Source organism: Populus nigra, chromosome 8, assembly GCF_951802175.1.
Source record: "Populus nigra chromosome 8, ddPopNigr1.1, whole genome shotgun sequence".
Lineage (NCBI taxonomy): Eukaryota > Viridiplantae > Streptophyta > Magnoliopsida > Malpighiales > Salicaceae > Populus > Populus nigra.
The window spans coordinates 4,762,024-4,776,554 of record NC_084859.1 but is presented as its reverse complement, the minus strand read 5'-3'; the positions used below and the strand labels follow the sequence as shown (position 1 = coordinate 4,776,554).

The following is a 14,531-nucleotide window of genomic DNA, read 5'->3' as shown; positions in this document are numbered from 1 at the left end:
GTATTGAATTTATATTTTTTAAATGTAGAAACTTCAACCTCTTACCTGGATGACTTGAGAAGTATTTATAGTTCTTAAATCTTGTTTTTCCTTGAGTTGAGAGGCTGGAGATAATTATATCATAATAATATTTATGAGAAACAAATATCTTTTACACATATATTAATGAGAGAGAATATCTCTTACACGTACATGAATGAGGGAAGAAGCAGATTGACTTAAGATACTCATTGGTTCTAAGAACATCAGGTCATGTTATTAGGCTAAAAATAGAAGACATGAACTAAAGGGGACCAGGAACGCCTTGTGGGTTCAGACCCGGGAACACTACCTAGGCCCAAAGAGATTCTAGGTGTTCGCCCAACACTTGGGCTTCGGCCTGAACCCACATGGCCCACGTGGCCTGTTGATGCAGCCTTGAGTGGCCCAGTCATGTGGGCCTCCGCCATGTCCACTCATTTGGACCATAATGTTTTTCCTTTTAAAAGGAGTGAATGACATGTTGAAGAATAAAAATCAAAAGTTCACTGACTTAATTGTATTTCAACAACAACAACAACAACAATAATAATAATAAAAGGGTGGATGACATGTCGATCGTCTTTTATTTTATTTTATTTTGAACAAAAAATAACATGGACAATGCGTTGTTTGTTAAGGAAAACAATGTTTCATTCACTTGCCTAGTTTCTCACAGCCCCAATAGCAAAAATTTGGGCATAAACTCTCCAATGGATCTTATGAACCAAATAACTCATTTCTAACAAATCTTTTTACTTAAAACACATGGAAAAATAAAATACACAACTTAATAAATCTATTTGTTCTCTTAAAGAAAGTTGCTAAAAATCAATGAAAAATAAAAAAATCAACCTAAGACCCAAAATCCTTTCAAGTATTAATCTATTGTTGCGACCAATTTGAATGTCAATAAACAACATCATCCAACTCCCCTAGTTAAGTGAAACATTGAGGTACTAAACTTGATCATTTTTGTGGCTGGAATCATTTTAACTTTAAAGAGAAAGACAAGGTTAGGGTTTTAATGGGAGAAAGGTATGAAAAAATGAATAGTGTTCTTCTAGGATTTATTTCTTTATATTTCAGCCTATATTCTCTCATGAAAATTTATGGTGGTAAGGCTTTTAGTGGAAAAGATGATGAATAGCATAGTTATAAAATTCGACCTAAGGGTTGACCCTGCTAAGAGGCTGTGTTCTGGGTTTCATGGATCAACCCGAAAAAATTAAAAAAAAATATTTAAAGTTTTAATATTTCATATAAAAAAATTAAGAAATAATCCATGTGAATATAGGTTATAAATGTTATAAATAATAAAGTTTAAAAGAATATTTTTTAAAAAAATTTATTCCACATTGAAAAGATACTATGTTATCCTTTTAAGTTGAAATATTTAAACCAATTTTTTTTTATCACACATTGAAAAAACATAATATTTTTCTTGTGAATATAAAGTATATATATTAAAAGACTTCAAATCTCACATTGAAAAAATAAATTTTTTCCTGTGAACTATATTGAAAAGATATTTAAACCAAAATTATCATTTTGATTGAAGTATTTAAACCAAAATTTTTTTTATACCACATTGAAAAAACTTAACTTTTTTCTTGTGAACATAGAGTATATATACAAAAAGGCTTCAAATTCCACATTGAATAAATTTTTTTTTTCTTAGGAACATAGAGTATATATACTAAAGGATTTCAAATCTCACATTAAAAAAATAAAATAATTTTCTAGTATTTATATAGTGAACTTTAAAAAGTTTTAATAACCAACTTAAAAAATATAAAAAAAGAGGTATGGGAGAAAAACCAATTTTTTTTTAAAAAAAACATCGGGTCTCACTTGGGTTCACTCGGGTCATGAGTCATCTCGCCGGGTTTTGCCGTATTTTTGCTCTAACTGGTCTTTTGTCTTACCCGAACCAGTCCAGCCACCGAGTCCAGGGTCGACCTGCCGGGCTGGTTCAGGTTCGACCTGTCGGGCCGGTCCAGGTTTAATAACAGTGATGAATAATATTTTTTTTATAGAATTTTGGTGCAAGAGATGATTGATAATTTTATTTTGGTGGCCCTTTCTTTTCTCTACAATTCCCTTGTCTATTTACGGACCACAAATGTTGTTGTCTTCTTTTTAGTTACTCGATCCCCAACTAACTCGATTTCACTTTGACCCATCTTTTTCTTGTTTTATACTTTAGTTCCTTATCTATTTTACTTATTTTTTTAGTTTTTTGTAAAACAACGCTAACATCAATTCGATAAAAAAAGTAATCAATAATTACAAAATGGATATGTAAATGGATAAAATACATCACAAGCTTATTTTTTAATTTGATTTTCAAAAAGATATTGAAAATTGCAAAATGAATGCAAATATATCAAAAAAAAAAAATTTTAATTTTTTGATTTCTTCAAGAAGACATTAACAAGAGAAAAGTAGTTAAAAATCACAAAATTGACGTGCAAATAACCAAAATGCATTGAAAATACATTTGTTTTTAATTGTTTTACTTTTTTTTGGATCATTGGAAAAAAATTTTGGATTTAGGGGTCAAGTTCTGAGTTATAACAAGATGTATATGTATTTTTGTACGACTAGGTGAAGAAGAAAGGATCAACAAATTGCATGTGGTCACATTCCACAAAGTGCAGTAATGAGGTATGAACTTTGTTGATGATACAGTTTCCATTTACCACAACTACAACTTTCATCATCAATGTCAACCATTTCATGCAATTCTCTTTGAACACTTGTCTTAACCATTTCATGCCACATATGTTATAAATATTGTCACATCGGCAACTAATTTAATTAAGACAACCGAAGACTTCTTAGAAATTCTTCAACTTCAGCTTTTTGTTTAATAAAATATTTATTAGACCTAAAAAAAATCATCCACATTATAACTATTATAAACACTTTTCGATATATTATTAAAAATCTCAAATAAATTAGTTGTTATATTATCATAACAAAAATCACTAAAATCATACGAGAATTTTCGTTTCTTTTAAGTTTAACTTTTAGTTATTTTTTAATTGTATTATCAATCTCAATCAAATCATCATATAAATTATCAAACTTATATTTTAAAGTTCTTGATATATCATATGCAATATATTTTTTAAGAAAATATTATTTTTATTTCATATCATTCAATTTTATATTTATATTAATTGCCTTTTAAGTTTTATTGAATAAACAATATAGCTTAAAAAGCTATACTTTTTTTTTGTTAAAAAAAATCATTAAGAAATTGATGGATTATACTTGATTTTTTTTAATAAGATTTAAATTATTATTTTTCTTATAAAAAACAAATTTATTTTCATATAATTGAATAACTCCTTGTGCTTGTAGTATAAAATCAGATATCTTAATTTGAATTTATCTATTAATTTTTTGATTTAGTTTTATTCGGCATTAATAACCTTTTTAACAATATAATTTTAAATTTATTTTATTAAATACATCCATTAAAATTTTAATTTGCAGTTATATTTGTTTATAATATTGAAAAAAAATATTAACAATACTTGCAGATTCTTTTTTATATTAAAAATCAAAATTTGGATCCAAGTTGCAGCAAGCGCGAGGAAAGTGACTAGTGAATGTACTATATTTGGAAGTCAAAAAGGCACAGCTAAGACATTAATACAACGTATAAAGAAAGAAATAAATATAAAAAACTTGAAGTTTTAAAAATTATAACTAAACTTTAGAAATACTTTTAATTTGATAAATTCTGAATATCAATAGTAATAATAATTGTGAATAACCTTTTCTATAAAATAGCATATAAACTACTTAAATAATAGCTAAAATTAACTTAGTAATGAAATCTAAAGTATATGAAATTATAAAACTTAATTAAGAAAGGAATTTGAAAATAAAGAAATTAAATTAAAAATTATCAGTTTCTATTAGAATATTTATTTAACTCATTCATCTTTTATCTTCGACTTGAACTTGTCGATGCTTGTCCCATATCAAATAACAGCTTAATAAATATAAATTTGATTTTTAAAAAATATATTTATTGAAAAGAATAGTTATAAATCTTTTATCTTTTAAAAGGGTACGAGAATAACTAAATAATAATAAAAAAAAACAACTTGATGAAGAAAGTGACTAGCTAGATTTCTTTACGTTGTATGTGGAAATTAACACAAAGCATATTTTACTCTCTTTTTAAAGCTGACACGAAAACATTCTTCAGATTATAGGCTAAGCAATGAATAAAGACACTTTGTTTACTAGAATATTACATCAGATGAACTTGTCGGAGCCAAGATCAAATGTAAATATATAGCAGCACACTAGATCGACTTTTCTATTCAGTTCTGCATTCAACAACGCTGATCATAACAGAGTTCTTGCTAGGGAATGGATAGTTTGAGTGAGCCGTGTTCACAGAGGAGAAACCAAGTTCACGAACTGGGTGAAGAACTTTGCTGCAAGCAAGCGTGGCTGCTGTACTGCTCATCTACAACTTAAAGCCTTGAGAAAAATTATTAGGGGAGTCTGAACCCGAAATCCCTGCGATCTAGATCCTGTCTCGGTTATTGGCCCATATCTTGGGTTTTAGATGTTCAAAAATTGCAAGACCAGTTTTGTTGGAAAAAAACTTTGATTTTCTATAATTGTTTTAGAAATAGAGAAGTCTCAGTTCACATGTTTTCTGTTCTAAAATTGACCCATAATATAAGGAAAGAGAATAAAGTCAGACTATGTGACAGAGTAGAAAAATGATTTTCTTTCCTTTAAATGATAAAGCCAGCAATAAAAACCTCTTTAGGAGGCAACCAAGATGTTTTTTTTATAACCTAAACACACCACAAGAGAGAGAGGAGGCACTATTTAAGAACAAAAACAATGAAAAGAAAAAGGCCAAGAACAGCAGCCCCTTCAAGATGTCTTACTCTCTATCTTCTCATACTCCTTAGTGCATAGTATAAAGTTTGTTTTTTTATTTTTTTTATTTAGCTATGGAGTAGTTGGGATTTTTTATATAGTATAACCATGATTATGTGAATATTTCTTTCATTGAATTGATTCAGTATTTGTTGAGCATTTTATTATAAACTTAATATATGTGTACGCTTGATCACCATTTACATGATTTGAGATTCAATTTAAGATGAAAAAGTGATAATTGTTTCGGTTATTGTTTCGAATACTATAAAAAATCAATATGATAAAAATATCTATGCAACCTGTATAATCCTTAAAAGATTTTATCATTCCTAATAAATTTTGCAAGTTTAGAATTTTTATAAAGATGTAGAAAATTTACTTATTAAAATAATTCGTTAATGCTCAAGAGAGATTAATAATTAAATTAGTAAAACCTGATTATCAACACTAATAAAAAAAAATTTGATAGGATTAATTGAATTGAGAAATTTATATAGGATTAGATACAACGAAGTTAGAAATCTTAAGATCCGTTAAACTTGATTTCAACACCATTTAATTATTTCTTGTTCATTTTAATTTTTCTTTAGTTCCACAGACTTTTATAATCAAATCATTAAATACATAGAAATTATTAATAATTTTAATGCTTATTGATAATTTTTACAACTCCTCTTATTCATTTTGTTACTTGTTACGGTCAGCGAACATGCAATTTTTATCAGCAACCTCATTACTCCTACTGATTAAACTCATTATTATAACATTATTGTACTCCTTAAGTAAATGTTAAAGCTTCTGCATCCTTTAAAGCTAATGAGATCTCTTAGCATTTGCAGGTCGTTAAGAACCCAGAAGCCAAGAAAAACCTGAACAACAACCTACACAGCTTTGCAGGTCGTTAAGAACCCAGAAGCCACGAAAAACCTGAACAACCTACACAGCTTTCCTAGCATAAAAAAGGAAAAATAGCTAAACAAAAACGGAGATGACATACCTCAGTACAGTCCCCCCAACAACCCTAATGGCAGTACATACAACCTCCTCCCTCGCCAAGCCACACACACTGATAAGGAAAGAAAGCCATTAGAATAAGCGCTCAAAACCACCTGCATAACTAAAAAGAAAAACCCAAGACAAAACCACAGCTAGCAAACCGCCCTCCCCACGGGGAAAGAATTGTAAAAATAAAAACAGGATATGAAAACAACCATCATCACGCAAAAGGAATCAAAAGAACAACCAAGAGTGTAAAAAATAAAAAAAACAATTGAATTTTGCTACAAGAGTGTAGAACAATGCTCAAGAACCACCCCATCTAAAGCACAAGATGAAAAACTGTCTCACATACACGTTCGATGCGAAAGAAATGAATGTGCTCATGAACAAAGTACAGGCATAGCCCAAAAGACCCGTCACATAATCATTAATGAAAAGACCAAGACCAAGCATGAAGTGGCACGCGCAATCTGGGAAAAAGAATAATCAAAGCATGACCAGAAAAACCACTTATCTAGTTCCACAACAATGGGATTTGAACATATATAACCAAGAGGGGAGCTAGTGACTGGCAGCACAAACCAAGGATTCCCAGCTCTCCCAATGCATAGATGAAGTCAAATAAGATCGGTAGTGCATTTAATGCACAAACAAGACCGATTGAGCAAGTGGCTAAGGCAAGAAACAAAGCCGAGAGGCCACGTCTGCCATTCACCCAGAACAGAACCCACACGCAGATAATCCATCCCCACACAAAGCTGCTATGAAGAAAGTGCAAAGAGAACAGATACAAGAGATGAGAAGAAAAATCCCCTCTTTTCTCTTCTATTTCTTCAATTCCCCCTTTGGGTTTATTCACAATATTATAAAAGTAAAGGATATTTTAAGTAAATTTCATAATATTGCGTTAGTACTTCTTACTTTTCTAGTTATATGTTCTCGTTTTATTAACGCTAGTTTTACTTCTATAAGAGGCTTGTCAACGTAAAGGACAGGAGACCTTATTTTGATCGCATTCCGGTCCTTCCACCGGTCCTTTACCTTGTTTTGACTTCTGATGAAATCAACTCACAGTCCAAATGAAAACGATTCAAAAGCTTCTCGAAGTATATATGTTAACAATTTTAATTTTTTTTTATTTAAAATAATTTTTTTCTTATGTTTTTATATATTAAAATAATTTTTTTTAATAAAAAAATATTATTTTAAAACATTTCAATTGAAAAATATTTTAAATTATAATCGCTAATATATTCCCAAACACATTTTAATTATATTAATAAATTAAGTTTTCTTGGCACTATTTAGAATTGTGTTCCAAATAACAATGCCTGGAAATTTAAATTTTTTTATGTTCAAAATTAATTATTTTATAATTTTTAATTATTTTAATATGTTGATGTTAAAATAATTTTTTAAAAATAATAATAAAAATAATAATTTTCATATATTATAAATAAAAATACTTTAAAAAAACCATTACTTCACCCACCCAAGACAATTACAAGTAATGTTGCATGGCTGACCATTTCATAAACCTAAGCTAGCCACGTCATTATCTAGGTGATATTGGATTTGTTATTTATTCATTTATTCTTTTAACAAATCCAATATACGTGTTTGGAGGCACAAGCAAATATACTTTTGACCTTGCGTGTCTTACTTGACAACGTATACTGGACGACTGGAAATGACTGTTGAACAGCTTTGGAAACCGCAATAAGTACAGTGGATGAAAAGAGAAATTATCAATAACTTGAGGACCTATATTTGAAGCGGGCTTTGGTCAAAGTTATCAATTCCATCAATTAACGTCAATTAAGGGGTACGTTTTCTAAATATTTTTCAAATAATTTAATTTAATTTTTTATTTTTCTTTACTTAAAATTAATTTTTTTTAATATTTTCAGATTATTTTTATGTGTTAATATCAAAAATAATTTTTTAAAAATATTATTTCAATACATTTCTAAACAAAAAATACTTTAAAAAACAATCAATACTATACTTTCAAATACCTCCATAAACTTTACAGGGACACAACTCCTACTATATTGATCCATTAGTAAAACTCCTTAAAATAAATTTTAAAAAAAAATACATCATCTCATAAAAAAACAATAGAAAATTACAAAATAATTAATTCAAATAAAAAAAATTAAAAAAACTTTTAAAATTATTTTTTGAACACAAAAATAAATACACTCTTAAAAGGATGAAAATTTAGACTTGATAATTTGTTTATGACAGTGGTGAAAATTAAATGTTATGACATTAGGTTGATTGATGTTCGATTATACAAAATTAAATCTCATTTTATTGCATTCAAAAACATAACTGGAGGGAGCAAATTTGACAATATTTAGCAATAATTCATGTTTTTTTTTTTTTAATTTGAGAATTATTCATTTTGCGTCTTTTTAAAGATTTTAGATTGTGAAATTTTAAATTTTAATATTTTATCCTTTTAGTTTGAAAATTTTATATTTTTAATATAAAAATTTATTTTAATCATATTTTAGTTCATGAGTTTTAAAGAAGAGAGGAATATTTACCAAAAAAAAACAATAGATGAGAGGGAAATATGTGGATTGACAATATTTCATTTAAAAAATAACTTAATAAGATGTTTAAAATCTTTTTATAACCTAATTAACTCGAAAAAAAAACCATTAGTCAAATATTGCCGATATATATGTTTTATCACCCGATAATTTTTTAACTCCATGAATTTAGTACTTGGTAATTAGTTTAATGTTTATTATAAAGTGAATGCAACTTTTACGCACACATAAGATACATAAACTTGAAAAAAATATTTTCACTAATTGTATATGATAATTTTATTAATAATGTTTATTTAATTTTACCCAACCATCTGAATCCAAAACTTTAAAGTATTGAATATATATTTTTTAATAATTTCATTATTTTAATTAAAAGTTTGTTTAACTTAAAACTTGAATAAAATCATTATTTTATGCTTAATTTTATTAGAAGGAATTGACCTATAAATCTTGAACATTGTGGTTGTCAAAAATGTTTTTTTGACACAACACGAAATATATAATATAAACTCGGATCGTAAAATTACAAAATCACAAGAAAAATATTTTAATTAATTATATATTGATAATTTCAGTCAAGTAGTAAATAATAATATAACACAATTAAAATAAAAGTGAAATAAACAATACAAATATCCAAACACCTTAAAATACACAATTCAAATTAAAATTCATACATGGTTTAAATAACTTAAAAATACAAAAAGAAAAAAAAATAAAATTGAACAACTATGTTTTATTGATAGAGTTTCAGAACTTTTTCTAGAGGATAGGTCTTGAAATACACTGTAGACAACTAGTGAGATGATACAACATTCTAAGGTATATCATCAAGACACCAACTTCAAAAAAAAATTAACAGAGACCAATATAGTAAACCCGTGATAACGAGAATAAAAACATAAAAAATGACATCAATTTAATCTCATGCCACCTCACTTTCTACCTTTTTTATGTTAGTAACAAGTCCTAGAAATAATGTCCAAATATCCCACAAAGCAAGACATGTATTTTAAGTTCTCTCTGAGTCTTTGTCGTCTCTCTTTGTAGTTAACAAATGGTTAGTCTAAAATATAGTATTTCCCTCTATGTAAGTATTTCTATCTCTTATTTTACTCATTTGATTCCTCACCATGTATCTCTGTCTTCCTATGGTTTCGATCCTCCGATCATGCCTTCCCAGGCTAAAATACAGTATAAGGTTTTCCCATACCCAAGATCCTCTAATGTTAGTGTTAGTCTGCTAAGATTGAAAATTTGAGATTTAGACAACGGGGAAAGGGGAGACTGGGGAGTGAGAACTATGTTGTGGAGTGTCAGGGGACTCGGACAGCGAGGTAGTAAATTTTTTAACTTTTGCAAGTTAAAATTCAAAATCAATCAAATTCGTAAAATCGGTCTGATTTTACCGATTTTGACCGAGTTTAACCGATTTCATGTTTTAACCTGATTTAACACTTTAGATTATAGTTATTAAACCCGGCCCGGGGGTTGACCCGGCCAAGGGGCCGGGTCTCGGGTTTCATGGGTCAACCCGGATTAACCCGGGAAAATTAAAAAAAATTAAAATTTTAATATTTCATATGAAAGAATTCATGTAAATATAGATTATACATATTATGAAGTTTAAAAAAATATTTTAAAAAGTTTTTTATTCCACATTAAAAAGATATTATGTTAAGCTTTTAAGTTAAAGTATTTAAACTAAAAACGTTTTTTATCCCACATTGAAAAAACATAACTTTTTCTTTGGAAACATAGAGTATATATATTAATAGGCTTCAAATCTCACATTGAAAAAACATAACGTTTTTCATGAGAACATAGAGTATATATATGAAAGGGCTTCAAATCCTATATTGAAAAGATATTATGTTATCCTTTTAGGTTGAAGTATTTAAACCAAAAAGTTTTTATCCCACATTGAAAAAACATGATTTTTTTCTTGGGAACATAGAGTATATATACTAATGGGTTTCAAATCCCACATCGAAAAAACATAACTTTTTTCATAGGAACATGGAGTATATATATGAAAGGGCTTCAAATCCCACATTGAAAAGATACCATGTTATCCTTTTAAGTTGAAGTATTTAAACAAAAAGGTTTTTTTATTCCACATTGAAAAAACATGACTTTTTTCTTGGGAGCATAGAGTATATATACCAATGGGTTTCAAATCCCACATTTGAAAAAAAAAACCTAGGTCTCATCCGGGTTCACCCGGATCGCCCGGGTCCTGGGTCAACCCGTCGGGTCGCCCGAGTTTGGCCGGGCTGTTGTCACAGCCGATCTTTTATTAAACCCGGACCGGTCCAGCCACTAAGTTGACCGGGTCCCGGGTTGACCCACCGGGCCGGGTTTAATAACTATGCTTTAGATATATGTTGAATCGTAAAATCATAAGATTTTAAAAGTTAACTCGCGATTTTGACAACAATGTTGAACACCTAATGATCATTAATTCTTTAGAAAATTACATAAAGAATGAATTAAGGCGACTAATGAAAACATATATTAAGTCTTTTTGGGTTTAATTAGGAGGTTCTAACAATTTTCAATGTTTTATTTTTCAAAACTAATTAAAGTAAGCATATAATTAAAGTCTCGAAGAGTAATTTGAACCCTAGCTTTAAAATTCAAACCTTTCCTTTTTCTTTTTCTTTTTTTTTTGGTCAGAAAAATTCAAACCTTTCCTTTTTCGTTTTCTTTTTTTTGGTCAGAAAAATTCAAACCTTTCAAGGACGTAATGGTTTTCACAATATTTTTTTTCCCCAGTTCAACTCAAGGTACTCTATTTGTATGTAAAGTTTTAGTTTTTGGGCAGTCTTTGTCCATTGCGTATTCTAAGGTTAGTACTCGTAAAAAAATCGTTTTCCTAGCCGTTAAACTTCCTTGTTTCACACAAAGAGTTCGGCGGTATATATAAATATAAGAGGAAGTTCTTGGTCTCAAATCAGAAAAAACACAGACATTAAAGAAGAATATTTTGGGAATATTGGTACGTAGTTGATTACTTTACTGCATAGTTAGAAAACTTTGTTCACGATTATGAGATTCTGCATGCATTTCTTTATCATTTCTTGCGCTAACAATACAACTTTGTTCATGATTATGGGATGATCATCCTTAAGAAATACTGGGGACCATAAGCTTCAATAAGAGGGATTTGTCCAGCAGTGTGGTTGATTAATCTGATTGTGTCACAGAGGAATATATATCTATATATTCAAGAAGATCAAGAAGCCAGCAAAGCTAAATCTCCAAGCGTTCATGGTTATGAAGGGAAGGAACTTTGATTTGGTCAGCAAGGTACTGGATCGTAGCGCAGTTTCTTCAGCTGATCATTTTAGGGGGCTTGATGCTGCTGCAACTAAGTTACAAAAAGCTTACAAGATTTATCGGACTCGTAGAAACCTTGCTGGTTGTGCTGTTGTTGGGGAAGAGCTATGGTAATTAGTCCGATCTAGCTAGAATTATCTATGTCACTTTGCTTTAGATCAAGTACTTTCGATATACGTTAATTTCAATCAATACCATAATAAGTATTTATAGTAATCATTTTTAACTCGGATATATATTTTCATTATTCTCAGGTGGAAAGCATTAGAGTTTGCAGCCCTTCGACGGTGCTCGATATCATTCTTCGACTCGGAAAAGTCAGAAACCGCTGTTTCACGATGGGCACGGGCTCGGACTAGGGCAGCCAAGGTATATATTGTAGAACAAAACTTCAAAAATTTTGAAAAATATTTTTTAAACTCAAAAACAAATATACTCTGTATATAGTCCTTAAGATGGTTGCTACGGCAAGTAGTTTAGCTACCTTCTGGATGGCTTTGTTTCATTATAATAAATAAAACTTTAATCGAAAATTAAGAAAGATCATTGACCAGTCTCTGTTTATTGCTGTTGCTGCAGGTCGGGAAGGGTTTGTCGAAGAGCAAGAAGGCTCGGAAATTAGATTTGACACAGTGGCTTGAAGCTGTAATTAAGTCCACATTATATATATAATTTCATTTATCTAAATATATACTTAATTAATTCCAAATAAATATAGATCCATGATAAAAGCTGCACTACGTACATTGCTGTGGTGTTACAGATTGATCCAAGGCATCGTTACGGAAGAAACTTGCACTTTTACTACAATGTCTGGTTTCGTAGTGATAGCTCGCAGCCTTTCTTGTATTGGTGAGGAAAAAAAAGAGAAATTGTTTGTTTGTTTTTTTATTTTATTTTAGTGTCATTTCTAAGTAACTTCTTCGTGAAAACGAATTAATTAAGGTTGGATATCGGAGATGGGAAAGGAGTAAACCTTGGCGCATGTTCCAGGACCCAACTACAGTGTCAACGCGTTAAATATCTTGGAAAGGTAGAGCGTCTCTTTGTATTTAATTAATCTCTAGCGCCATATGTACTCATACTAACAAATTTATTTATTTTAAAAAATTAATCTTCCTTCCCTTTCTAAGAAAAAAAAATAAATTCTATTCCGATTTTTCAAATCTCAAACAAAAAGCGAGCAAGATACGGACCCATGCATTAATTAGAGTTTATAAATTGTTCATGATTTTATTTCATGAAGAAATTAAATTACCAAAATATATGCCAAAATATATGGTAATTAATAATAAATCGATCATATTTATTATAAAATTATATAAATCATATTTTGAATTTTTATTTAACAGTTTAATATTTTTAGTAATATGTTTATTTGATATGATATTGGAGCTTTCTTGATCAAACATTCACGGGTTTGAATTTCATTACCATCATTCTATTTGATAAAAATTAAACACAAGGTAGTACGGGTTTGTGCAAGATTCAAGTCCAAATAATTTTTACTTGAAAGGATGCGCGAGAGAATAATATAAATTATATCTTATAATCATATCTAATATCTTAATTTTTTGCGTGAGATGATTTTTTGACATTACTTAACCCCTTTTTTTAAAAAAAAATATATATTTGGAAGCATCTTTCTAATAGAGCGTTTGGAAATGCGGGTCAACCCGTGTTTTCAAAAATTTATTTTTTTTGTTAAAATTTTATTTTTTTTGTTAAAATTTTTTTGTTTTTATATTTTGGATTGTTTTGATACGCTGATCTTAAAAATAATTTTTTTTAAAAAAAAACATCATTTTGATGTATTTTAAAATAAAAAATACTTTGAAAAACAACTGCAACCGTACTTCCAAATAGGCCTTGATGGTAATATGATACCACCCAAAAACTTGAAAAGAATTACCAATCATAAACTTGAAAAGCATAAGGTATGTATGATACCACCCAAAAAGAGTAATTTATTTATTTATTTACAAGTTCTAAAAGGATACCTAAACAATTGTCACTGTTCTTATTACATGTATTGCAAATAAACTTGGATATGGTTTCAAGTTTAATTACTATATATTACATATATCACAATTGATTATTTATTCTCTTGCAGCAAGAGAGGGAAGAATATGAAGTGATTGTGGAGGCCGGGAAGCTTATTTACAAAAAAAGTAGGCTACCTGTGGACACTTTTGATGGCTGCAAATGGATATTTGTTCTTAGTGCGTCCAGAAAGTTGTATGTAGGGAAGAAGCAGAAAGGCTTATTTCAGCACTCTAGTTTTTTATCTGGTGGTGCTGCCATTGCTGCTGGCAGATTGGTTGCGCGTAGTGGGTTTCTTGAGGTATGTCCATACATATATACACGTTGCATGCACATATAAGAGTTCCATATTCCTCATTCCCTGTCATATTCAAGCAAAAATGAAAGAAAATAAAATCCTCCATCTTGTTTGATTAGGCTATATGGACCTACAGCGGTCATTATCGCCCACCAGAAGAGAATTTCCTGGAGCTTATTAGTTTCTTAGAGGAGCAGCTTGTAGACTTAACAAATGTTAAGGTAAACATTCTCCATGCATATAACAACAATTAATTACGAAATATGCATCTAATTCTTCGTAATTCGCCTTCGCATGCAGAAGTATCCCATAGACGACGACATCCCACCTTCCAC

The 14,531-nt window shown here is 29.5% G+C and overlaps 1 protein-coding gene across 1 annotated transcript; it reads left to right on the top strand.

The window, feature by feature from the left end:
• The first annotated feature begins 11,786 nt into the window (after positions 1-11,786).
• On the top strand, positions 11,787-14,450 carry LOC133701543 (IQ domain-containing protein IQM1-like). The gene is made up of 7 exons (XM_062125486.1): positions 11,787-11,965; positions 12,110-12,224; positions 12,435-12,500; positions 12,619-12,707; positions 12,801-12,888; positions 13,969-14,199; positions 14,316-14,450. Exons 1-7 carry the CDS (start codon positions 11,787-11,789, stop codon positions 14,448-14,450), a joined length of 903 nt encoding a protein of 300 aa, XP_061981470.1.
• Positions 14,451-14,531: the final 81 nt, after the last annotated feature.